This window comes from Penaeus vannamei, chromosome 10 (assembly GCF_042767895.1).
Source record: "Penaeus vannamei isolate JL-2024 chromosome 10, ASM4276789v1, whole genome shotgun sequence".
NCBI lineage: Eukaryota > Metazoa > Arthropoda > Malacostraca > Decapoda > Penaeidae > Penaeus > Penaeus vannamei.
In genome coordinates this window covers 12,656,126-12,683,625 of record NC_091558.1, presented here as the reverse complement: position 1 = coordinate 12,683,625, position 27,500 = coordinate 12,656,126, and the positions used below count along the sequence as shown (strand labels likewise).

The 27,500-nt window shown below is 39.5% G+C and overlaps 2 protein-coding genes and 1 pseudogene across 3 annotated transcripts in view; 2 read left to right on the top strand and 1 right to left on the bottom strand.

Annotated features, from left to right (window-relative positions):
• The window catches only part of LOC113800837 (uncharacterized), a 10,210-nt gene extending 8,362 nt beyond the window's left edge, over positions 1–1,848 (top strand). The window contains exon 5 of the mRNA XM_070126338.1: positions 1–1,848. This exon is cut by the window's left edge and continues 1,009 nt beyond it. Coding sequence (XP_069982439.1) covers positions 1–1,058 — 1,058 coding nt within the window. The 3' untranslated portion in view covers positions 1,059–1,848.
• A 6,249-nt stretch (positions 1,849–8,097) lies between these two features.
• On the top strand, positions 8,098–8,818 carry LOC138862977 (uncharacterized; annotated as a pseudogene).
• A 4,073-nt stretch (positions 8,819–12,891) lies between these two features.
• Positions 12,892–27,500, bottom strand: part of LOC113800833 (folliculin-interacting protein 2) — a 28,715-nt gene continuing 14,106 nt past the window's right edge. Inside the window, exons 1-13 of one of the 2 annotated variants that reach the window (XM_070126337.1) lie at positions 22,231–22,290; positions 21,352–21,703; positions 20,627–20,802; positions 20,128–20,402; positions 19,547–19,751; positions 18,811–18,952; positions 18,268–18,425; positions 17,971–18,100; positions 17,655–17,828; positions 15,557–17,421; positions 14,510–14,749; positions 14,244–14,394; positions 12,892–14,035 (exon numbers count right to left, since the gene is read on the bottom strand). In XM_070126337.1, the coding sequence (XP_069982438.1) occupies positions 13,793–14,035; positions 14,244–14,394; positions 14,510–14,749; positions 15,557–17,421; positions 17,655–17,828; positions 17,971–18,100; positions 18,268–18,425; positions 18,811–18,952; positions 19,547–19,751; positions 20,128–20,402; positions 20,627–20,802; positions 21,352–21,703; positions 22,231–22,247 (4,128 nt within the window). In that variant the 5' untranslated portion in view covers positions 22,248–22,290 and the 3' untranslated portion in view covers positions 12,892–13,792. Of the gene's footprint in view, positions 14,036–14,243; positions 14,395–14,509; positions 14,750–15,556; positions 17,422–17,654; positions 17,829–17,970; positions 18,101–18,267; positions 18,426–18,810; positions 18,953–19,546; positions 19,752–20,127; positions 20,403–20,626; positions 20,803–21,351; positions 21,704–22,230; positions 22,291–27,500 lie in introns of those variants that run through there. The other variant, XM_027351629.2, reaches the window with a different exon arrangement.

The window sequence follows — 27,500 nt, the reverse complement described above, 5'->3', positions numbered from 1 at the left end:
CAGGACTTGATCCCAAGTTATTATCAGGTTTAGATCCAAAGACACTTGCTAGCCTAGATTCTAAACTAACTGGTTTTGATCCCAAGTTGTTAGGTCTAGATCCCAAAATGTTTGGGGGTATTGACCCCAAACTGTTAGCTAATTTGGACCCGAAGCTCCCAGGAGGATTAGATCCCAAGACTCTTGGTGGTATTGATCCGAAGTTATTAGCTAATATGAGTATGGATCCAACCATGATGATGATGGCTGGCTTTGGTGGCTTGCCTGCAATGGCTGGACTAGGAATGGGCAATCCTTTGTTAGGTGGACTAGCTGGGTTTGGATTACCAGGATTGCCTAATTTGAATGATTTAGCCTCAACTTCAAAATCTAAGGACCATAGAAACGCAGCAGCGAGTTCTGCAGCCGGTTTATCGTTTCCAAGCATGTTCCCAGGGGTTAGCACTGCAGGCCTGATGTACCCACCTTTGGGACTTGGTGGGTTAGGTTCCTTCCAGTTACCATCAATGTCTTCTGCAGCATCTAGTGCTTTATTGAATGGTATCCCTACAAGCATAATGTCCACAGCAGGTTCTTCTCGCCATGCCAACCAGAGTTCTACCACAATCAGTAGCAGCAGCAAGTGGCGTGATGACCATAGAAAATCTCGTGAAGCAAGGGATGATCACCGTAGTAGAGCAGAGAAGCAAGAACCATCAGATGAAGTAGAACGGGGCCTTAGTGTGCGTAAAGAAAGATTGAAGGAACAATCCGGACTGTCAAAAGAGGAACGTTACTTACTGAAACAGATGAAAGCAGAAAGATTGGCTCGTGAGATTGAAGCTCAGGGAGGGCAAGACCCCTATGCAGCACACTTAGATTTGTCATTGCATAAAAATCAGGAAGTTCATAGAAATGTGAAAGCCCAAGAAGCACCAGAAAACCTGAGCAAGGAATCTGATGCTAGTAAGCATGCATCTGGGGGGGAAGCCCAAAACTTGAACACAAAGGAAGTGGAAAACGGTGAAAAAAGTGGCACAAACTCTGAGAAGGAGGAGGAGGAGGAGGAGACGTCATAGTGCAGTGGTGTCACATTCTACAAATCAACAGTTGTAAGCAGTAATTTAGCCAACATTGAAAGTATAATTGGTATACTTTAGTATAAACCTGAGGCGATATTTTAGTTAAAATGTGTGAATGAAAACTCCAAGTATGCAATGTGTGTGATTGTGACATACAACAACCCCACCCCACCCCCCGTTTTCCATGCTACTGCTCTTCATATACCCACACATCAAATATTCACTTTGACATTTAACTGTGATACTGACCTCATTATTTATTCCATATTTTGTGCGAAAATAATATATCAGCTGTCTGAAGGGAACACATTTCCATTGACCATTGAAAAGCCAACTTTGAAGTGTGAAAGCATCTTATCTTTTCCATTAGTGACGTGTGCCAGGTGTTGTGATGACGCTGCAACAGTGCAGAAATGGACGAGAATGAGCTAAGTTGCCTAGTATTGATGAACACAAACTATTAGTGATACGCTAATTTGGATCTGAATTGTTCCAAGCTGTTATGAGAGGAGTGGTGCATCTGTTTCTTGTGTGTGTGGTCGTGTAACATTCTAGAAGCTGCTTTATATTGTATAATTGCTATTTCACACATTGAACCTCTCGAAAGTGCTTTAGGAGTCAAGTACAAGAGTGTAGAGATCTTTCCTTTCATTAAAAAGAGTTGGATCTTAACTGCAATCCCATGTCTGTGTATATATTATTATTAAGACTGAATAAAATTGTAAGCAAACTTTTGTAAAAGCTAAATGTAAACTAAAGTTCACTAATATTAAAGGGAACTTGGTGATATATTTCTTTTATTTATACTTCTAGAGATTTGTTTTTATATGAAGATTCATTAAAATGTGCCTTGAACACTCACTGGTGTTTACATTAACAGATGCGATGACTAGATCCTTAATTGTGCTTTTATCAACATGGAAAAGTAAACCCTTCTACTTCTCTGGTATTAGTGATGAGAACAAGAGAGATACCTTCATTGGAAGAAACTATGTATATTTTTCTCTTGGTTCAGTCTATAAACCAATTGTAGAAGTCTCACTTTACGAAAGTACCACAAGATTTTTTTGTTAGGAATTGACCACACTTGGTCATAGTCACCTTGTAATAACAATCAAAATACGGATTTCAATAAGGTACCGGTAAATATTCTTGCAAGAACTCGAGGAATATGAGGATGTATATAAAAAAGGTAGTTTTCTCCTGATGTGTAGCGTAGAGAGCAGAATGCCTTTTTTCTTTTTACTTTTTAAGTTCTTCGCAATTTGTTGCTCAGAACAAGAAATAAAATCTTGTTTTTTTTTTAGGAGTTCCCTACTTTTTAATCCAAAATTTCATCTTGAGGCCGAATGAAGCATAAATTTTTTGAAGTATTTACGAAGGAAAGGGTTGAACACGTGCATCAGATGCAGTATTTGAATGGAACTTGGTACTTGATACTGAACAGATTAGATTATTATCGGCAGGGATAATTCAACAGCGTTATGATTTCGGGAAACCGGTATCTTGGGTGCTGGACTTGGCAAACTGAACTGGAATATCAGTACAGTAATAAAGTAAAAAGGAAAAATAATCAGACCTAAATAGGATAATGAAACGGACACTTATTGCTCAAATTAGAATACTGAATAACAAATCTTGTCAGAACTGAAAAATATACTGCAAATCAGTGACCTTGCAAGTCTAGGATATTTTTTTCCAACCTCTTTGCAGCGTACTCTCGGGTTTACATCTTTCGTGTAAGGATACTGATAATTGCTTGCAGTACATGTTTTTCTTGTCAGTTTACGCTTTCATCATCATGCATTCAAATGCAAGCTGGAAGCAGTCATATGAAAAGCTAATTTGTCATTTCTATCCAGAAAATGTCGCATGACAATTTACACATATGCTATCAAGTATTTCAACTATATTCATGTTTAATGACGACTTGGTATACATGTGGGTGACCTACACACCTGAATATAACGCAAATTCCATCGGTATCAATAGAGCATATTACCTTAGGTCTGTTAATATCTATGCTCTACCTAACATTGCCATGCAGAGCAAGGTCTTCACAAAGGTTCCAAACCATTATATATAAAATACTAAAATTCTGAAATCCCTGCATATTGTCATTGGCCTTTTTCCTGCCTAGGTATGGTTGTTCCTCACGATACATGAGACTACTAGATATCAAAACTACATTCATAGTTCTTGGCTGAAACATCAGTTATAATTTATACAAAGACGGGAAAGTATGAAAAAGGCGCTAGACAGGGACAATACAGTTTGTAGGGTTAACAGACTATGAAAAATATATACAAAGAATTTACATACAAAGAAGGTAAATGAGATGAGCAACTGTCAGACTGGTAAAAGATTCAGAAACTTGTGACCAATTTAGCATTAGAGAAAATCGTCGTCAACAACGGATATAATGTAAATTGTCTAAATCTGAGCCAGAGAAAAATATAGGTATTGATTTAAAATGCCCCAACCATTACAACAGGATTCAAATGGAGTACTGAAAAGTGAGAGAAAAAAACGAAAACTCTTAATAGAGACCTTATGAAATATGCCCCCCTAACCTCATACCCGTTGTTGCCGGTGGAGTGCTAAGGAGACGGAGACTGGGACACTAGCCCAGTGTTGAGGATCACCCTGATCCTCAACCTGCTTGCTTTGGACCTCAGCCCTTGTCTCAGGTAATTTTGCATGGTCTTTAATTCTCCATATTATTTTTTCATTATTATTTTCTTCATTCCCTTCTTCCTAAAGTGGGAGAGCCGTGCTGAAAGGATGGTTTTGTCAGTTCTGAAAGGTTTTGCCCCTAAGTCTCGCCATTTTGTTATATTTTGTTTACACCGCTAATGGCCATTAGATGTAGACGCGGCAGAAACATATCAATAAACAGCAGAATATGAGATATGTACGACAAATTGTACCCCCCCCCCCATCTCGTGTCCGTGTTTGTCGCAAGGAAGGGGGGGGAGAGAGGAGTGGGGCTGGCCCAGTGTTGAAGATCACCCTTGTCTTGGACCTCAGCTCTCGGCTCAACTTATTTTACATGGTCTTTTCTTCTGTCTCTTCCCTATTATTTTTCCTTTCATTTCTTTTTCTTTTCCAAGCCCTTCTCCTATCCACTTCCTAAAATATGAGAGCCGGGTTTAAAGGATAAAAAACTGGCTTTGGGTCAGTCCTGAACGGCCTCGGGGAGCCATAAACTTGGTATTTCCTTACCTATCATGGGGACCAGAGAAGTGAACCAGGCTTACCATAACTAATGAAGATTTTGTACCCTTATTAAGGACACTAAGGCTTGCCCATTTATCAACTATCACCTTTGACTAACTTTTCTGGCTCCACGATCCTTTGCACCTGTTTTATCATTATTATCATAATAATTATTAGGATGGTGATTTTTAGTATTAAAATCATTGTCAATATTATTTGATAATGATAATCATATAATTGATAATAATAATGTTAATAAAAATAATATCCATAAGGATATTAATGATGCTGATTATGTTAATGATAATCATGATGATGATCTGATCATGATTATCAAACTGCAAAAATGCAGTTTTACATCAGCAAATCACATTTATGCTGGAGGGCGCTTCCCCATGAGACACGCCCAATGCCCCGCGCAGTCAGTGGTTCTAGGATACTATGTCGCTGGGACACTATCTCGCGGACCTAATGTAGCCACATCGCGCTGTGACACGGCGTCCGTTTCGCAAGCGGATAAAATGTCGCGGGGAAGCCACGTTGCCATTTATGTCAGTACATCGCTGTTCATTATTGACAGATAAGATTTAGGAAGGTGTTGAAAGTGCAGCAAAAATAATTTAGTATATAGAATACATAATAACACTGGTATGATACATGATCATATATCTTTCTTTTTCTTTAGGTATTAATGATATATTTTTTGATGAGCATACCTTTATTGTTCAGTGGGGATCACCATTACTTTGGCTATTTGATCTAGATATTGCAAATCTACAAGCGTATAAGTTTCTAATTTTGTAATTAGGGATTTAATCTTCTTATTTACGAGCTGGTACTTCTTCTGACTCGAGGGATGCTTCCTGCCAGCTGCATGGTGCTCGCGATTCAGAGCCAATTTGTGCTGCTCCTTTTGATATTTTGCAGCGAGCAGCGGCAGCTGAGGGTGGTCCGGTAACATCCTGGCAAACCCATTGTGCCATCCTTCCAATGCATTGTTTGTTCGGGGCAGATCATCCTTCACTCGTTGATACATGTTCCATGTCTGATATGGAAATTTCCCAGGAATTTCCATGTCACCATGAATCAGCTGGCCGACATAGGTTTCCTGGAAATATTTTGCCAAGTCCAGAAGCCCATCATCCTTGGAAATTTCGTCTGCAAGGAGTATCCTCGTGTAGTGGTGGACGTCAGCCAGCGGAACAAATGCCAGAGCCAGGAACCTCCTGACCCGGATGGCGAAGGCAGCATCTTCTCTATACCGCGCTGCGAGGCCAAGATTCTGGATGCGTCTCCAGACAGACTGGCCCAGGTGGAAATAACATCCAGCAACCTCTGCACTCGGAAAATTCCTCTGGAAGGCGTTCATTGCTGCCTTCTCAAAATCTGTCATTATTGTCACTGGATTGCATGATAAGCCAGGGGGTATTAGCTGCAACACCTCGTACAACATTTTATTATATATCTCTTCATTCTTTCCAGGCAACAATGCATAGACGCAAGGATATGTTATACCACCAAAGTATGCATGGAGTGTGTACTGCTGCTTGTATCCGACAGGGGCCACTTTAAACGTTCCATCACCAAACCAATGACGAGACTCGGCAAGAAATTTCAAATCAGAGTCTGCTGCGAAGATCATCATCCCTTCATCTTCATAACGAAGAAAGGCCTCTCCGCTTAACGTTGTCCGAAATGGCTGAAGATCAGACACACCTGCCTTTTGCCGCACTCGCCTCAGCGTCCTCTTGATGGCGTCTACCGTTGGTATTAGATGAGCCCAGCCGACTTCAACTCTAGCGTAAAATGTGTTGACAATATGTGAGATGGGCTCTGCTGTTGCGGCAGCACGTTCCTTCATTGCTGCTAGTATCTCCTCCACCTCGGCCTTCCCAGGGACAGCAGGATGTCTGTGGATGGGGTTTTGCCACTTCACTATTTCCCCATTGACGGTGTGAACCCTGGCACCACAGGTTCTGTCTTCGCATCTCCACAGAACTTTGTCCTGGTGGTCCTTTTCCTTCGTAAAGAGATGCTGGCCAACTCTGAGTTTCACAGTCGCCCGGTATGACGATATAATGCGACAGGCCTCGGGGACATTGACAAAAGAAGGTGGGGGAGGGTAATCTTCATTCAATCCCTCGTACGATGAAACATCGAGCTCGGGGTAGGGCGGTAATGGAAGCTCGGTTGAATTCTCCATGCTGAATGATGTCTCCTCCTTGAAAATTCATTATTATAGCAAGATCACAAGACAGAAGGCACACGGCTGAAAGGAACGTTGAAACATAAGGTCATCTGTCCGCAATGTTGAAGCAGTAGCGGAAGTTAGAGTAATAAGGTCAACGGACACCTCGCGCAAGACAGTCACCGCGATATACAAGGTAAGGTCAGCCGACGACCAGGTTATGTGAGGACGACGCCTCGCGCGACACAGTCACCGCGACATAGTGTCCGCCAGACACGGAGTCACCCCCGTCATACAGCTTCGCGACTTTCCTTCCAGGTCATAGTGTCCGCGCGACATAGAAACCGTGCACCCAGTCAGTATCTCCAAGGAATCTAGAATGGAAGTAGCGTCATCCCCATTGAGCTCTGTGGTAACACTTAACAGAATATGTTTTTTTCCTGTTTCTTTTGCAAGCTTCATTATAATTTAAAAAAAATTGTATGCTCAAACAAAGGCGTGGATTTTTTGTTGCACTCCTTACACTGATGATTATGATAAAAAATAAAAAAACAATCCGCAATTGTAAACAATTTTCTGTGTCCTGATTGGCTTGCTATTGTGCCACTAGGGTGACGTCATAGCTCCGCCCCATTTTGACAGGTCACGTGAGGCGGGAAAGCGCGGATTATTCAAACGTGTTGACATATATATATGTATGTATATATATACATATATATATGACATACATATATATATGTATATATCTACATATTCATATGCATATATATACACACCCGATTTGTCAAAATGGGGCGGGGCCAAGGCAGGCCGCCGAGACGAGATGCCAATTAGTTAATTTCCTTCTGCTCCATATGCAAACACTTTACAGCCTCCTTGAATATCTCGTGTGCTTTCGGGGTGTTTGGATGACATAAACTGCGCTCCTGCTTCCTCATATTCGAGTCGTATATTCCGCTGCCTGTTTAGTCCCGTTACCTGTTACGCAGTCATTTAGAGCCTTTTCCCGTTATCCGTCATAGGAGCGGGTTGGTGCACTTATGGATTTGTTGAACTGTTGTGGTACGAATTACTAACTTCGGTTCGGTTCAACGGTCTTCTGGTTAGCCATGTGGGACGCAAGTTCTCATCGACGTCCAGGCTTTAAGGGCCCTTCATCATACGGAAATCTCATAGGAAGGATCAGTCCAGAAGTTCCTCTTCCCAATTGGGATAATGAGGCAATTAAGGTACCGTCTGTGGCCGGTACGGGCAGTGCTTCGGTCTCGGTTGCTGGTGCCGAGCAACAACGTGCGGATTGTCCTCCTTGGTCTGTGATGTTGGACGCTATTTGTGAGTTACGTGCATATATGGCTAAGATGATGTAAAAGGAGGAAGAAAGGACAAAGAGATGACCAGTCTTCTTGACTCGGTTCCTTTGAAGTTGAGCTTACCGTGAATGACAAATCGGTTCGGGACGATAATGCGCGCTTCACGAGAGCAGTCTCATACCACACAAGGTCTATGTAAGTATATACTTATATAGACCTTGATACCACACAGGATGATTGTTTGTTCGTTTCGAGGGAAGACGTTGTTGTTGTTGTTGTTGTTGTTGTTGTTGTTGTTGTTGTTGTTGTTGTTTTTTTTTTTTGACAAGAGGAAGGTGAGATTCATGATGATCCCGTTGGCAGTGTTTTGCTACAGAATGCTAAAACTTTTGGCCCAACAGACCAGATTTCGGAAGATGATCAACACGTTGCCGACATGATTAATCACTTGTTTGATAATGGGATGAGAGCGGACGAGTATAAAGAAATTTTGGAAGACGAAATTACTAATGGGCTCAGAAATTGTCATGCTTTGGCTCGGGTGGAATGTAATTGTCAGATTAGAGGCCCTCAAGTCAGAAGCGAAGAAATCAGATTTTCGTATGAAAGAGGTCGGAAAGGATATTATTAAAGTAGCTACGATTATTTCCAAGTCTTACAGTGGCCGACAAGCTTGTTCAAGAGGATCAGAATCCAGCCGTAGTGCATGAAGTGGGCATGATTAATGGAGCCTTAGCTTTATTAGGCAATGCCAATTACAAGAATAATCTGACCAGAAGATTTATCAGGTGAGAAATAAATTGGAAATATTCTCACCTATGTTCAGAGAAAGTGCCTATGACAAGATTTCTGTTCGGGAATGATCTCTCTCAATCGGCAAAACAAATTGAAGAGTCTGAAAAACTCAGGAACAAGTTTTCTTAGAAGAAACCCTTCAATTAATGGAAATTTGGTACTGGAAAATTTGGTGGAGCCAGGGCAAGAGCGAACCCTGGTAAAACCCCCTTCTGAGGATTCTCATCCAGATTCCACCCTTACAGTTATCGGAAATCTGGCTTCAGAGAGACAAGTGTTTACCAGGTGGGAAGTTCCAAAAAACTCCCAAAGTCGGGGTCTCAGCAATCCCCAACAAAAACTCAGGTAAATCTAGGTTTTGTTGCAGGTAAACTTTCCAGTTATGGTCAAGAATGGCATTAGATTACAAGTGACCCAGTTATTTTGGAAATTATTCAAAATTGCTACCTTGACATTGATGTTAATAATATTCATTTATTCTCTGAGGGTATTGAATGTGATTTTAGTAAAGAGGAGTCACAATTATTGATCAGGAAATTTATAAATTGTTAACACTGAAGGTTACCAAATGAACTCAGAGAGCGGATGGTCAAGTTATCTCGCCAAAACTTTTGAGAAAGAAGAAGAATGGAAAATTTGGGATGGTTCTTAATCTGGAGAAGTTGAATAAACACATTCCTTACAAACATTTTAAAATGGAAAATTTTGAGAAGGCAATTAGAATTATTAATAAAGGGGATTACATGGTTTCTGTGGATCTCAGGCATGCATATTATTCGTTGAAAATTGCAGAACAGCAGAAATTTTTGTTTCAAATGGAAAGGTCAGATTTACCAGTTTACCTGCCTATGGAAAGGTCAGATTTACCAATTTACCTGCCTATGGAAAGGTCAGATTTACCAATTTACCTGCCTATGGAAAGGTCAGATTTACCAATTTACCTGCCTATGGAAAGGTCAGATTTACCAATTTACCTGCCTATGGAAAGGTCAGATTTACCAATTTACCTGCCTGTCAAATGGTGTTGCAGAAGGTCCTTGTTTATTTACTAAATGAAACCCATTTTTGCTACCTTAAGGGGATTCAGTGTCAGGATGTTATAGGTGTATTGCTGAAACCGTAAAATTATTGAGGAAATTAGGGTTTTGTATAAATAAGGGGAAATCTGTGTTAGAACCCACACAGTCTATCAAATATTTTGGTAATGTTATTGGCTTGGTGAAAATGAATGTATCTCTTCCAGAAAGAAGGTATGAGTAAATAATGCCAAGTTGTGCAGCTTTAATGAACAAAACGTGTGAGGAAATACGAGAGGTAGCCAGGGTAATTGGTCTCCTGGTTGTAGCAATTCCGGCTGTAGAATGGGGGAAACTTCATTACAGGAAGTTGAGGTCAGCAAAAATTGTGGTGTTAGAGAAAGAAAAGGCAAACTTTGAGAGTTGGATGATAGTTTGAGATGAAATGAGAAAGGACTTACTGTGGTGGTTCCAGAATGTGAAGCTACGATAGATTTTTTTTTAGATCAGTGTGTATACATATGTATCAATTTTAGGTTGGGGTGTTTGTTTGAATAATCAGCTGATTAATGGTAGGTGGTCTGTGGATGAAAGGGAGTTACATATTAATGCCCTTGAACTCAAAGCTATTCTGTTTGCCTTGTGCTCATTTAGATCTCATCTCACCAACAAGCATATTGAATTTTTTTGTGATAACACCACTGCAGTAAATTTTGTAAATGAGATGGGAGGCACTATATCTATTATGTGTAAAGACATTTCTGCTGAAATATGGGATTGGTGTTTGAAAAATGGAGCGCGGATTACTTGTTCTCACAACCCGGGCAAGGATAATATAAGGGCAGATGATTCATCAAGGAAGTTTAATGACAGACATGAATGGAAATTAAATGAGAACATTTTCAGGGATTTGTGTAAAATCTTTGGGACTCCTTGTATTTGTATCTAGGTTTTGCTCATGGAACCTTGACCTCGATGCGGAACATTATGATGCTTTTTCAATCAGTTGGGCACAATTTGAGTTTGTTTATTTGTTTCCTCCTTTTGGCCACATTGACAGGTGCCTGAAGAAAATAAAAGCGGAAGAAGCGAAAGGGTGGTTTATAGTGCCCCTGTGGACATCACAGCCATGGATGGGGATGCTTTTGAAGATGCTTGTTGCCAATCCATAAATCATTACGAGGTGGAGGAACATGCTGACACATCTGTCAACAGTGAAGGAACACTCGATCATGTGTCACAACAAATTAATGGCATGTCTATTGTCAGGAAACAGCTCCGAGACCAAGGCATATAGGCGTCTGGTGCAGATATCATCACCTCCTCCTGGAAATCGGGGACAGCGAGACAGACCACATATTCAGCGATGGACTAACGTTTGTGGTCGGGGAGAAATTGATCCCATTAATCCCAATGTAGAAGATATTGTAAATTCTTTGGCTGAAATTTTCCACACAGGTGGGATACATTTGCATTAACACAGCCCGGGAGCCCTTTCTGTGCTAGAAATTGTTGTGGAAGGTTGCAGAGCAGGAAATCATCCTCTAGTCAATAGATTTCTGAGGGGTGTATTTAACTTGAGGCCGTCAAAACCCAGGTATTCAGGGACCTGGGATGTTTCACCAGTACTACAGAAACTTAAGGAGTAGGAACCTCTTCACAGCATCTCTCAAAAATCTTACCTTGAAACTAGTAATGTTGATGGCTCTCACACAAGCGGCGAGAGTACAAACTTTACATTTATTAGTCATTAAGAACATAAAGATTGAGCAAGATAATATTTGTGTTTGGTTAGGAGGCAACATTAAACAATGTAGACCAAAATATAATGTTCACTTTCTTAATTTTAAGGCTTATGTCACAGACAAATGGTTGTGTGTATATAACATCTTGAAAATGTATATTAATAAGACTAGAGTTCAGGTGCCAGTCCGGGGAATGTGAAGATAGACAGTATCAGTTTTATCAAACCACACAAATATGTTTCAAAGGATACAGCTGCACAGTGGATTAGGATGATGTTATTAATGTCAGGTATTGACATAAATACATACTTAGCAGGCAGTGTACACTCAGTGGCAGTGTCTAAAGCTAAGGCCATGGCAGTCCCTATTGCACATAAAATGGCAAAAGGAAATCCATCTTTGCTAGATATTATGATAAAGAAATTGCAAGTGAGAGGGATCTTTTCCAAGATGCGGTACTGGAGTATTTCATATATTTAAGTTTCTTAAGACACTATAAAACATTCAGATGTTGTGAGGTGAAATTGCTATATTGATGGAACTTTACAAGGAGAGGTGTTTTATTTCTCTTTCAAGCATAGCATTAAAGTATATATTCCTTAGTTGCTTTTGTAGTATGGGTTCTATCAATTTACAAAATTATGCAAGAGTTTACAGTATATTTCATTATTATAATTTATTATTGTGTTCCAAGGAAGTATGCTATTTATCAGTACATGGCAGTTTAGAGGGTAAGGTGTTTCATTTACCTTATCTAAAAATTGGTTTTCATAGTTTTGTGGGTTCCACAAATTAATACAAACATAAGGATAAGGTACGACCCCCCACATGGCTTTAAAACCTATTGGGGAACCGCCCTCCAGCAGAAATGTGATTTACTTAAGTAAAATTTAACAGATACATGAGACACTGTAGGTCATTTGAAATGTGCTTGTAAGTTTATGAAGCAAATCACTTCTGCTGGAAGGGAACTTTCACATGCCCGCCACTCCCACCCTACGGGTGACAGGAGAAAGTGATAACGTGATGTAGAAGGCAGTTACTTGGGGATTTAGACTGTCATGTGGGGGGTCGTACACTTTAAAGTCTGACCGTGCGGGGCAGTGGGCATATCTTATGTTAAAGCTCCCTTCCAGCAGAAGTGATTTGCTTCGTAAAATTACAAGCACATTTCAACTGACCTACGGCAAGTCTCATGTACTTCAATTTTGCATCCAAACATTGAAAAAGGTGGGTCTTCATGATCCCCCATTAGCACTTGTGGTCATGCCACTATTCTGAATGAGTAGTAGTTCAGTTCAGTTAGATTTGTTGAGTTAAGCTCTGCCTGGGCCTTTTCTCTAGAGTGGCCTGGCCTGTGTCAGCTATTTCTAATGAATACCAATGTCATACCTCTTTATAATTGGACTTGAGTAAATATTATACATGGAGAATCAAGATTTCAGAATGTTTAACCAGGTATCATGAAAAAGTAACCTTGGAAAATATTTGTAGATGAGTCATCCTAATTCATATCCCATCGGCAGTACATATCATCATTATTAAATACAAAATCAGTATTTTTCTGAGATTTTATTTTAAAATACATTTACAAAACAATGCATATACAATGGCATGTACAATAAATAACTTAAATAAAAATATCCATATACTGCAATCTTAGTTTTTTTGCAAATAAAAACATCAAAAGGTTTTGAGGAACAAGACATACTGTTTTCATTATGTGCATTTTCTGTGGTAGTGCTATGATGGATATGTAGTAAGTACACATTACTTTCAACCACTACAGCCATGTCAATAAATTAAAATGTTTTTTTCTTTTCTTTTTTTTTCTTAAATACCTACTTTTAATATAAATCAAGGTGTTTACTATACTATTATAATCTTAACAGGTTTGGCAAAATCACAGCCTGTATCACAGCTCAGCTAAATGAATTTAGGATACAGCTCTAATGGAGCTTCTACCAATATACCAATGTTTTACTTAAATGAAAACACTTCACACTTATACATTTGCTTATCCCTGAGCCTTGCCGACTTAAACACAATTCTGATTGATGATCTTTACCTATATTTAAACTGATTTTTATTCATATATACTGATATATGTTTGTTTGTTTTTTTGCTTTGAAGTTACTCTACAGTACAATCTGTAAGAGCCCAATCTTTTTTTCTTTTCTGATGTACATTTGGTCATTTTATAGATCCCACACAGGAACCTATTGCAGAAAAAGCTACAGCTGTTAATGAATTCCCTTTTTTTTTATTACAAATTACTATACATATTGCATACACTAACACCATCAATTAATAAAGAAGCCATTTCCATAATTTAAAAATCACATAATACATACAAAACTATAAAAAAAATATTGCCATCAATATAAACTTTAGAAAATTCCATGGCTGAAATGACCAATGTACAATTATGGAAAACTGTAATCAGAAATGTTAATTTTCATTTGATACTAAGGCCAAACATTTTGGTCAAAGCTGGAGTATGTGTAGAAGCAACAGCCAATAACAATGGCAGGTCATTTAGGTCTAAGCCTAAAGCTTTGGTCAGTTCAGGAAGATTGAAAGGACTGAAAGTGGCTTCTGATCCTCTCATAGAGCAAGCAGCCCCACCTAGCAAATACTCTGCCAGTAACTGTGACTTCAGATAAAGCTCACACAGTCTTTCTTCTAGGTGTTGCATAATCTGAAACAAAATGGAAGAATAGTCTTAACACATTTACAAAACTAACTTTTTCAACATTTATATTTTAAATTATTATTATTATTATTATTATTATTATTTTGCTTAATGTGACATTCATTCTTCTGTATACACTTAGCAACAGCAGCTACTTTCTCCTAGTTACCAAAAGTAAGTTATAAATGAAACTATCATTTGTAAAGGTACTCACAAACTGTGGTTCAACTTCCATCTTTGCAAGATCCAAAATGGAATCGGTAATCGCTGACACCAAGGGTGACATTCCAACCCGTAGTCCCACTTGGCTACCAATTCCACTTCGTTCAACAACATATGAATGTGATGAAACTACTTGTACTTCCCTGTGGGTAAAAAAGTACAATTTCAATTAAAACAAAACAGTGTAAATATTTTACATTTTTGTTAAGACTTCAGATATTCATTATTCATTACAAGACTGAAATTCTATCAACATACCAATTATCAGTGTCTGCTACAACTGCTACTGCTTCAGACACCTCAGGATCCAGTGTTGAGTTGTGAGCTGCTGAAGAAAGATCTTGGCGGAGAGCATCCTCCCACTGGCTTGACTGTGTGGTGGCATGAAGTACAAAAACTGAGGAATAATGATCTAGAACTCCACCTAGTAGCGACTCTGCAATCTGGCTGCCTGTTGTGTTCGCACTTGCAGAACTTCGACGAGTTGCACAGGCACACCTACCAAATGAAAAGAACATGAAGAAATCTAAATGACCTCCACCTTCTGATGGTAACTGAAATTCAAAAATAGCAAACTACAGATTCCGAAGGTTGGATTTACAAACTGCAGATTTCATTTAGCAAAGTTTTTCATAACCATGACTTAATAACATAAAAACATTTACTTTAAGATATGAGTACAATATTTGTGCTATTTAACAAAATCTACAGATTAATATCTATTCTTTTTTTTCATGTAATGGTGCCTCGTTCTTTCTTATAAATGTTTTAAGAATGGAAAGTGCTAAAATGTTACATAGTCAGTATTTTTATACACTTTTAAAGAAAAGAGTACTAACAAGAACAAAACCAACTGTAAAAGAATTTAATCAATCAATGAGAGGCATAATCATCATCTAGTTACCCATACCATTTTACATGTCAGTAAAAAATAAATAAATATATAAATACTCTGTATTCATATATACCTGATCATGCAATACATAATTTGTTTCCTGAATTATGCCCTCAAACTTGTAACAAATCACAACAGAGAGAGACTAGTATAACTACCTTAAAATAGTAATTATAAGGAACACAATGAAATTATAATTATTATATATGAATGTTAGTTTCTGTGTTACCATTAAAATGTAAACTAATTAAAAAAGACAGACAGAAAGCAAAAAAAAGCTGGAAAAAACAACTAAATTAATCAAGAAAAGTAAACAAAATGCATTTCAGTTTTTTTTAGATACAATACACAGAAAAAAAGAATGCAAGAAAGAAAAAAGAGATACAGTATATAAAACTTTTAGTATGTACCTTGGTATCTGGATAACCATTGGCTGTTCACTATTTTCATTATTTTCCTGATTAGCATCTTGGACAGCCTCTGGGGTTTTATCAGTGCTGGCAAGTTGCTTGCTCGTCCGTTCATCAAACTCTTCCGTTGATGATGGTATGCAAACAGGGGTTTCCCTCACTGATGAATCCTCTTTTCTTTTGATATCCTTTTTTAAACTGGAAGTGTCTTTACTTTCTGTTACCTGCTCCTCCACAACATCTTTCAATAGTTCAATGTTTGGATAGAGAGGTGTCTTGGAAATGAAGGTACCATTAGTTGGATCACTGTGTCGGCGATGGTGTTTCGTAGTTCGTGCTCTTTCATTTTCAGTTGTAGTACATTTGCCACTCACAGAATTATCACAAACTTGTAAGTCCTTATTTAAGGAAGAATAGTGAGGATAAGAAACTTGTTCTCTCTCTAAGCTTGGAAGGTCACGGGCAGAGGTACGGCCAACATGTCGGATTTTTACTAATTTTCTGGAATCTACAGGAGAGGGTAATCGACCAATAACCTGCACTTCTGATTTTGTCGCTGCAATATTATCAGTAGAACCTTTGGCACCTTGTGTGAAACCCTCAAACCCTATTGCAGCTGCATTAGTAGTTTCCTTCATGTTAGTCCAAGTACTTTCAGGTTCTGAGCTGTTGTTCTTACCAAAATTACTCTTACTTTTCAACCCTTCTAATCTTTCATTTTCACCCAACAAAAACAAAACTTTTCCTCCTTCTTCCACTTCAGGCTGAATATCTCTTGCTGGCACTGTAATCTCAGCTTTTGAAGTTCTTTCTGCATTTTCCATCTTGTTAACATAATTTGAAAGGCTATTTGGTCTGTTTTCTGAGCAGTCTATAGCCTTTTCTTTTTGCGCACTATGACTAACACTACGAGTGGGTGACCTTTTCATACGAGGTAATGTCGTTATATTAACTTCACTCTGTAACTCGTCATTCGGAATATCTCTCCTGTTACATTCTTGAGGTAAACTACAGCATGATATTGTATGTGTCACAGGTCTATCCTTGTATGGTTCTGTATTCACTGTTGATGATGCATGAAATAATTTTTTTACCTTTTCAGCAATGACATCTGGTTGTATGCTTTCTGGGCCAAATGTTTCCCTGTGGTCATCTAGTTCCTGAAGACTGGGGTACAATCGATCAGTAGAAGGTTCTCTTGCTGATCTTGAGAGAAAGCTTGTTAAGCTTGAAGGACTTGTTTTACTTGGGCTATAATCATTTCCAGATGATGATCCAAGTGCTGCAAGATTGGTTGATGTTTTACAGGTAGATAAAGTTCTAACACTATCATGTGATGTCCTCAAAATATCAGTTTCTGGTTTCCATGTTCTTGTTTCTTTACTATGTATGAGCTCTTTTACTGCACTACCACTTGCTTTATTGGATGAATCACCTTTTGTTTCACCTATGACAATTTCCACATCATCATTGAGCATCCACTTGGAAGTCTGATCAACATCCCGTCTGTTGGGATGTTGAATGGAAGAGTCTGAATCATTACTGGTTATTGGCTTTGGTTCATCACCTCCAGAGTAGCCTACATGTCCAGGACCCCAGTCTGCTGGCAACTCTCCACTCCCTCCCCTAAGTTCTGTGGAATGAAGCTTGTTACTACGACCATCACGGGTCATCCTCCAGCTCCGACGAATGCTGGGGTCACGCTGCAGTGTGGCTGATGAGCTTTGTCTTCCTTGTGACAGATCCCTCTGTGAATCTCTTCGACCATCTACAATGGTGATGACTGATGCCACAGAAGAAGTACGAGAGAATGTGGGCTGTTGTGTCTCTCCTTCTTGGAAAGGCTGGATATCTTGTTCAACAACCTGTGGAAGAAAATTAATTCATGATTTTCATATAACATGAAGAATGCATACACTATATATTTTTATCTCATAATTATAAAATAGAGGGCTAGTTGCTATAAAACGATTTACAATGTAAAATGTGAAATTTAATAAAATAACATTCTACTAAAACATAAGATCCCACAAAAAATATATCATATCTGAATATATACCTTAAAAACACAAATATGTATGAAGAACTTGTAACCTACCTGAGAGCACCTGATAATGTAAGAGAGGATAGTGAGCAGCTGAGACAGAAGGGAAGCATTCGAGCCTACTAAGAGAGTACGAGCAGCTCGAGGAGGATAACCTACTGCCCCACTCAGCTCACACAGCTGTGCCCATACAGCATTATATGGATGTGACTCACTCAGACGTTCAACCTGTGGACAACCCTTGTCAACTCCACAATACATACTAGCAGGATGTTATCATAAGAGTAATTCCTATGGAAGATTCTCATATATTCAGTGTAATATGTGCACTTTTCAATTAAATAGACAGTAGGAAGCATGTTCCACATACCAAAGATGCATGTTCAGCAGACACCTGAGGCACCTGGGATGAGGTGTTGACAGGATGATCCCCTGGGGCCACTGTTGACACCCAACCCAGGTGGTGGGTTAATACTGCTGTTAGCAATTTGCTCAAAAAGCTGAAATTGTGTCGATAATTACTTATAATCCCAGATCCCTTTTACTGTTACCATCTTCAAGCATAATTTGAACAAATGGCTGCAAAAACATCAGATGTACTATTCAATAACCACTACTGAAATTTATTCACATTACCAAAAAAAAAAATAATAATAATAACACTTACAAGTTAGTCTGCTTTGTATCAAAAGTCATGAGTGCAGAAGAGAGGGTGTTCACAAAGCTTGTGCACAGTAATTGGCGGTCACTGTGAGATGGTTTGCCCAGGAGTCCCAACCACACTGGCCTTGGTAACCTTGGGGCACTAACCAGGTCCAATAAGTCCTATCAAGCAAAAATAATAACTATGACATACACCCAAAAGTGAAATTTGAATTCATGTATGCTTATGTAAGCATACAGGTGTGTGTGTGTGTGTGTGTGTGTGTGTGTGTGTGTGTGTGTGTGTGTGTGTGTGTGTGTGTGTGTGTGTGTGTGTGTGTGTGTGTGTGTGTGTGTGTGCATGCGCGCGTGTGCGCTGTGTATGCATGCAGGTACGCATGCATAAATGTTTTTATGTGTGTGAATACTTTGCATGTGTGCAGGTGTATCTGTGAATGACTTTTTGTGTGTGGTGTATAAAAATAGATTTGTAAGCAAAAATGGAAATTATCATCAAAATAGTTACATATCAAATAGCAATATCTGTAAAACAAATAACAAAACAAACCTGTTCCAGCTGCATTACAGCTTGGTGTGTTGCAGAAACAAAAGTACGACGATGCATGTATGCTAAATCAAGGGAAGACTGCAATCTATTCACAGATGCTTCAATAACACCAAGATGAGCAAAAATCCACTCCTCCACCTGCCTGTTAAAAACATTATTCAAATTCTTTTAAAAATTCAAATATTCAGCATCATATGAAAGATATATGTATATTAAGCATTGACCTGTTTACTCTAGGAGGGTATGTATACTGGAATTGTTAATGTTAATAAATAACTTTATTTGAACATAAATGGCTCAAAGTTTGTTTTTTTTTTTCAATTTTTTTTAAATAAGTCCTCTTTCTTTTCTGATATTAGCATTGTTTAGAATATTGTCTTAATAATGATGAAAATAAGGTAAAAAATAATCATAATGATCATAATAATTTAAAAAATAATAATAATTTAAGACAACAATAATAATAAAAAATATCAATAATAATAATAGCAGTGGAAATAAAACTGACTCAACTAAAATTACTGGAATGAAGTAAAAATGGAAGAAAGGTAAGCAACTGACTCCTTGGTGCCTAAGTAATTATGAAGCCATCTGCACATGAGCAAATATATAAAAATGAAAGGAGAGAGCATCTGCAGTTAACGTATCTACCTAGGTAACACTAATGCTTTTCATACTGCTTAGTTTTACATGCTTTTGATAATACATGATGTTGCACAACTATAAGTTTGGTTACCTCTGCCAGTCAGCATGTCCTCCAACTTCTATCATTACAGCAAGACCCAGACGTGTCAACCTGTGTGGATGTTGAGAGGTTGTTCCTACATCATCTCCACTTTCTCCATCTCGTCCCAGTGCTTCTAAGGAAGTGTTGACATTTCTTAAAAACCTACGTTGTAAATTGTTGAGGCTTCCTGAGTGCTTAAGGCTATTACCTGAACCTGGAAGTAAATATACGACTCATGAACATGCAATTAATATAAATTTTGTAAATAAAAAGGCATTTCACAAAGTCACTTAATAAAAAGGTCTGCAAAATAATGCTGCCCAGCCCTTAAATATATAACAAAAAGAAATACAGATTGCCAATAACCTTTATGACAGGCAATGAAAAAAATATTGAAAAGGGTGCTGATTTTTATCTGCATCTCATTCAAGTCTTAATAAAAACGAAAATTATCAGCTTTTAACATCAGCAATTAATTTCTTTAGACTTTTACTTTTTAAGAGTAAATACAATCATTGCTTCCTTCTTTTCTTCTTATAATAATGCACTTGTCCCTCATTCTAGCACCAATTCTAATCTGATCAGCTTACCTTGTCTAGATGATGGTGTTCCCTGTGGAGTGTTTGGTATGGATGTTGGAGAGAGGAAGGACCCACAAACAGAGGAGTAGGGAGAAGGAGGTCCCCCAAAGCCAGAGTCCCCTTCACTATTAGAGGTGCTTAGGATGTGTGAAGTGTCTGTGGCCCATGCAGGACCACCTCCAGCTATCCCCCAGGGCATGTCCAAGCTCTCAGTTCTAGAGATTGCTGTTTCACTTACTGAGCTAATTGAGCTACTAAATGATGAATCTTCTATCCCTTGGTCGCTGATGAAAAAATAATATAGAGGAACAGCATAAGTTGTTATTTCTGGACTTTTAAGAAACATTTAAACTTCAAGATTTACAACTCTGACATGTATGCATACCAAATGTTTTTCTCATTCTTGTGTAATGGTATTTGTATAGGCAGTTATTTTGCTGTACCAGCCAAATGCCCCAAATATCTGGTCTATATCACTTTGAAACAGGGTGTTAGCAAAAACATTTACCTGCTTGTACATGACTGCTTTAAGTTGGAGCGTGGTGCAGGTGATGTGCGTGACAGGAGGATGCGCTGAGGACTCTGCATCAAGTGCAGCTTAGAACATGAGCCTCGGTATGCCAAAGCTACAGTACCAAAAACCAGTTCCCCTAGAAGCTTTGTGTCACTCTCTTGTTTCTGGTACTGTGAAACAAATCACAAAATTATTAATAGAAATAGTAGCTCAAGACAATATATATTAAAAAAAATCATTACAAATTTCTAATTACTTCATTATAAAATGAAAATGGTTTGCTTCTTTGTAAACCCTAGATGTAAGAGTAATATTCAAACCATCATTTTATATATGCCTTTAAATATCATGATCACTAGAACAAACGGCAAACAAAGATTTTAAATGAGTGGATAATTAATGAAATTTACATGACACACTGGCTTCCACATGCAAGTCAGAACAATTAATTTTCCGTAAATGAGTGGACAAGGTTATTCAGAAATAAAATTCTACATGCTAAAATTTAAAAAGTAATACCAGTCTACATAAATTATGCTGGAAAATGATAAACAGCTAACAGGAAGTAGCAAAATACTATAAATAATTCAATATTAGAAAAGGAACTTCATGATATTCTACAACCAAAGCCCTCTTACCATTGACTACAATGCAATAAATATATGAAGAAACAAATAAGTTTGAATGAACAAACACCTCATATAAATGTGGCTCCATACCTGATATCCATATCCATTGCTTATTTCTGCAAATGACTCAGACTTGGAGCTGGAGGAGGTCGCAGAAGACTTAACATTACATGCTGAGCCCTTGTTGGGTGTAAGGTGAGTTGCTGATCCAGCCGATGTATTTCCTGTTGACTGAGAGGAACCAGTCGAAAAAGTACTCTTGAAGAGTGTCTTGCATGAGGGCATGGCTGGTGAGCAGTCAGGTATGGGGATCCGTACCACTGTCTTGGAATCATACAGTAATTTTCGCCCTCTTGTGTCACACTCCCGAAACAGCAACACCCTAATGCCATTTCTTTGGAGGTTAAATGGAGGGGCAACACATCCTGGCTGGTCCCCAGGGCTGGAAGGCAGAATGGAATCAATGGTGGAATGACAGGCACTCACATTGTCAGGAGCAGTCTCTTCCGTACTTTCTTGTGAACATTGTTTAAAGGTCCAGAGTGGCAGTACTTGCATCTTATAAGTATTAGCAAGACCGCCACTATCTTGTTTACCAAAATCTAAGTCCATATTCTTTTTTTTCCCATTTTGATAGAGACAGGTCTTTCGATATAGCTGATGCAATCTTGTCACAAATGGCAAAAGGACATCACCAAAGCCTGACATTCCGTTCAGATTTTCAACACAATTTTGACACATTTCTCAATATAATATCCTGATCATGTAAATAAGTTCATGTTTCTGATGTCACATATCAGACTCACAAAAGCATAAATTGAACTTTTCATTATTTTTTTTTCAAGTTTTCAATTCATCCAATTAAAAGGCAGTACCCTATACTCACAGAAAATTGCATACATGTAAAAATCATTTATCATCTGCCATCCATAATAATAAAACACATCTTAATATCTGCATCACATTTACTATATACTCTGATTCATTTATAAGTGGGTGAGAGCCTAGCAGAGCTCCTCTCCCTTTGGCAACTACAAGGTGACTGCAGTTTCAGCCTCCCCTTGGCACATATAATAGCTAACTGGCAGCCTTCCCAACCTGATTCCTGTCATGTAGGCCCCTTTCTACACTGAAGGGTTCTATCTCAAGTTGCACTAAGAGTCTCTCTACTGTAGAGATTTATGTAGATTTCAACCTAACAACATAGGATTTTATGTCACTACACTTCAGACATGTGGAGTCCCTTCCCTTCAAATACGTTCTTATACGATTACCATTATAAATATTACAGATCAGTATACTTGTGGCTAAATACTGACAACAATACACAGTAAATTAAACATCATATGGTTATACAAATGCATAAACAAGTAATAGTGAACAAAAGTGTGTGTGTGCTGGGTGGGGGAATGTTACAATTCTGTGTTATATTCTTCCATAGTAATGCATGTTCAGCAATGTAAAATAGTGAGTTACTCATGAAAAGCTGCCAATATGTGTATTAGCACATAGGAAAGGCAGATGTGTTGTTATTAAAGACTTTATTTTTTTTTTACTCAACTGTAACTACATTCTACTGTCATTATAATTGTATTCATTGTTTTACACATGGTCACTGTTTTCTACCTGATGGAGATTATAAATGCATTACTTTCCTTCAAAAGCTCTTACATTTAAATTCAATTACCATCTTTATACTTAATTATGAACTTAAATGTTTGTGTAGCTATCACAATTTAGTGATTTTTATTGCATCTTATTGTAGCTAAGTTATAAACTGTGGGTAAAGTTTTTTGTATTAGTATTTCAGTCTAAATAGTTTAAAGATACGTGTTTATGCTTCAAGTTATAATGAGATTCATACAGTTAATTTATGGACAACAAATTTATTACAAGTTTCAATTATTTAAATGATGTTACTTAACTAGTAATAATGTAATTATTACCATGTCTAACTGTTGTATCTATGTACATTTGTGGTCAATAAAGATCTATCTATCTATCTGTGTATGCATTTGTGTGTCTGCATGTGTGTGGACGTTGGCATGTATGTGCATGTGAATGTAGGCGTGTATATATTAATGTGTATTAATGCGTGCTAATGTGTGCAAATGTGCATGTGCATGTGCATGTAAATGTGCGAGTGCATGTTTGTGTGCATGTACATGTGCGAGTGCATGTTTGTGTGCATGTACATTTGCGAGTGCATGTTTGTGTGCATGTACATGTGCGAGTGCATGTTTGTGTGCATGTACATGTGCGAGTGCATGTTTGTGTGCATGTACATGTGCGAGTGCATGTTTGTGTACATGTGCGAGTGCATGTCTGTGTACATGTGCGAGTGCATGTTTGTGTGCATGTGCATATGCATGTGCGAGTGCGAGTGCATGTGCATGTGCATATGCATGTGCGAGTGCATGTGCATATGCATGTGCGAGTGCATGTGCATATGCATGTGCGAGTGCATGTGCATATGCATGTGCGAGTGCATGTGCATGTGTGTGTGCATGTGCATGTGCGTGTGTCTGTGCATGTGGACGTATGTGTCTGTGGGTGTGACTCCTCACAATATTTCTAGACTTAGAAACGTATGAATAGCATGAAACATCTAGCAAACAATGACTCTATATTGGTCATGTAATATCTGTGTTCTGCAAGTTTTACATTTCTTCGCTTGTGAAGCTCAAGAATTACAATCGTAACGCAAGCGAAGACCGAAACCCACTTCCCTTTCCCAATCCCAAAAGGACAAACCGAGCAGACACAAGAAAGCCAAATAAAAGCCGCGGCCGGCTCCCTGGCGACGGTGATTCTCTGCCTTGGAACGACCAAGGCGGTCGTGCTCGCTGCGGCCTCGCCCACGGTACGAATACTTGGGCGCTCACGTGAGCCTGCCCCCCGCGGCCCACTCCCTCGCTTCCCGGGCCGACGCTCACGCCTCGTAATCATGCTCCTTACTGCAGGGCGCGGGAAAAACACGCACACGCAGAGTTGTAGACAAACAACCGGACACACAAGCTTGGTCCACAATTCAATTTCTCGGGAAATTATATCTCATTTCCCCTTAAGGACCTTGCAATTTTGTAGTCTATCGTAGGTTGTTACAGTAACAAAATTCTTATACTTGTTTTTCTTTTTCTACCCCGTTGTGTAAATTATTCCTTTTATTAGTTACTCAAAGCCCACACGACAAAGCCAACACTAAAGACATCATATTTGTGCGAACAAAGAACGCTGTTCCTAATCTCAGCAACAGGTCTCCTTCGAACGGCTGACGGGATGTGCTTGAACTGTCGCCAAAAACTTCCGATTTTATAAGTATGCGCGCACTTTATACACATGCAAACATACATACATGTACCCCACATACACGCAAACTGCACTCCACGTGAAACAACAGCAGTCCAAAAGTCCTAACAAGCTTTCTACGGCCACTCCCATCGGGTTTCCACTTTAACCAGGGCACTGTCACCTCCATTTCAAAAGTGTCCGGTTAACGTTTGACTACAACTAACTGTGACATTCCTTTCCTTTCGTCCATTCCCAGGGCAAGTGTCAAACCCGTGCCCCCAAGCGCTGCCTTTTCTCTCCTGCCAAGACAACCCATGATACAAAGGGCGCTGCCAACCTCTTAGATCAGCGCCTCGCTCCAGGTGTCTCAACTAATGAAATACAAAAGCTGACAACCTCCTATTTCTAGGGCAGCAGATGGCATTCCTAACAAAGGGGGAACTCGGACACGCTTCATCCTCTAGCCCTTTAACACACACAAAAAAACTCAATTAAAAATATGCACCTTTATCTATGCATATATATCTGTTGCTATCTATTCACACACATACACACACACAAGCTGTTACAATCGCGTTTCTCTTTAAAAAATCAACTGTTGGTATTTGTTTTTGGCTGCAATTAGGTAACTGCCACATGACCTGTCGTTTGAATATATGCATAAATACAAACATACATACACATATACGTGTAAAAACAAAACAAAAAAGCATACAAGCTTCACATTGACTGTGTCTCACGAAGCCAGTCACTTTAACGAAACACAAACATACACACAATCACACACACACACAAACACACGCCAAGTTGAGGCACCTGACTGTGACGTCACACTGTCCCGTGACACTCTCGCCAAGTCATGCTGCTCCCCCGGATTGTTATCATAGGTGTATGTAAACGCATGACCAATTTCTTCGCTTGCTTGTTATCTAATCTCGGTGCCAACGCGTGGGTCATGCCCACATGGGTTACCTTCCGAGCTGACGGTGCAAATGTCCTGACGTGTCATCTAACACCGAAACATTAAAAACACTACGCTAAAAGATACACCCGTAAGCTAAGTGATACACACCGCGATATTCGAATGATACATAATGACAGAACGACGCGACTACAACAGCAAGGACTGCCAAACCAAGTCAGGCGCCGAAAAAAACAACAACGAAATTAGGTAGTTTAGGTTAGAGACACGAGTGTGCCGCGTGGTGTGCTGTTCACCTTTCGTTTTTATTCTGTCTTCTTATTCGCCTCCCCCTCTCGTGCTAGCCGCCTCTATTCTAGTATTATCATTAACATCATTATTACTACTACTACCACTATCATTGTCATTTTTATTACATTAGGTATTTCATCAGTATTAGCATAATTTCACCATCATCTTACTACCATCGTCATTGTTATCATTAGTTGATATTACGATTATCGCTATCATCATCATCAATTGCATATGTATTTTTACCATATCAATATCAGCATTCGAAACTGCATCATTACTAGTGCTATTATTATTGCCCGCTCTCTTTTTTCCCTCCTTCCCTGTCGTTCCTCCCTTTGCCCTCTTTCTCTTTCATTGTTTGTCTACCTCTTTCTCCCGATTTCTCTCTCTCTCTCTCTCTCTCTCTCTCTCTCTCTCTCTCTCTCTCTCTCTCTCTCTCTCTCTCTCTCTCCCTCTCTCTCCCTCTCTCTCCCTCTCTCTCTCTCTCTCCCTCTCTCTCCCTCTCTCTCCCTCTCTCTCCCTCTCTCTCCCTCTCTCTCCCTCTCTCTCTTCCTTCCTCCCTTCCTATCTCTTACTTTCTCCCTCCCTATCTCTCTCTTCCTTCCTCCCTCCCTATTTCTCTCTTTCTCCCTCCCTTCTTATCTCTTTCTTTCACCCTCCCTTCCTTTCTCTCTTTCTCCCTCCCTTCCTTTCTCTCTTTCTCCCTCCCTTCCTTTCTCTCTTTCTCCCTCCCTTCCTTTCTCTCTTTCTCCCTCCCTTCCTTTCTCTCTTTCTCCCTCCCTCCCTTTCTCTCTTTCTCCCTCCCTCCCTTTCTCTCTTTCTCCCTCCCTCCCTTTCTCTCTTTCTCCCTCCCTCCCTTTCTCTCTCCCTCCCTCCCTTTCTCTCTTTCTCCCTCCCTCCCTTTCTCTCTTTCTCCCTCCCTCCCTTTCTCCCTTTCTCCCTTTCTCCCTCCCTTTCTCCCTTTCTCCCTCCCTTTCTCCCTTTCTCCCTCCCTCCCTTTCTCTCTTTCTCCCTCCCTTTCTTTCTCCCTCCCTTTCTCTCTTTCTCCCTCTCTTTCTCTTTTTCTCCCTCCCTTTCTCTCTTTCTCCCTCCCTTTCTCTCTTTCTCCCTCCCTTTTCCCTCCCTTTCTCTCTTTCTCCCTCCCTTTCTCTCTTTCTCCCTCCCTCCCTTTCTCTCTTTCTCCCTCCCTCCGTTTCTCTCTTTCTACCTCCCTCCCTTTCTCTCTTTCTACCTCCCTCCCTTTCTCTCTTTCTACCTCCCTCCCTTTCTCTCTTTCTACCTCACTCCCTCTATCTCTCTTTCTTTTTGTCTCTCTCCTTCCCCCCCCCCTCCCTTTTTTGTCTCTCTCTCTCCCTCCCTCCTCTCTTTCTCTCTCTCTTCCCTCCCTTTTTTGTCTCTCTCTCCTTCCCTCCCTCCCTTTTTTGTCTCTCTCTCCCTCCCTCCCTCTCTCTCTTCCCTCCCTTTTTTGTCTTTGTCTTCCTCCCTTTCCTCCCTTTTTTGTCTCTCTCTCCCTCCCTTTCTCTCTTTCCTCCCTTTTTTGTCTCTCTCTCTCCTTCCCTCCCTTTCTCTCTCTCTCCTTCCCTTACTCTCTCTCCCTCTGTCTGTCTGTCTCTGCTTCTCTCCCTCTCTCTCTCTCTCAGATTCAACCTAAACCCTTTCTGGAAAAGCTGTTCCCTCTAAATTCCGGCAATCTCTGCATCCTTTCCTGTGAAACGCGCTCTCGCCGAGTTCA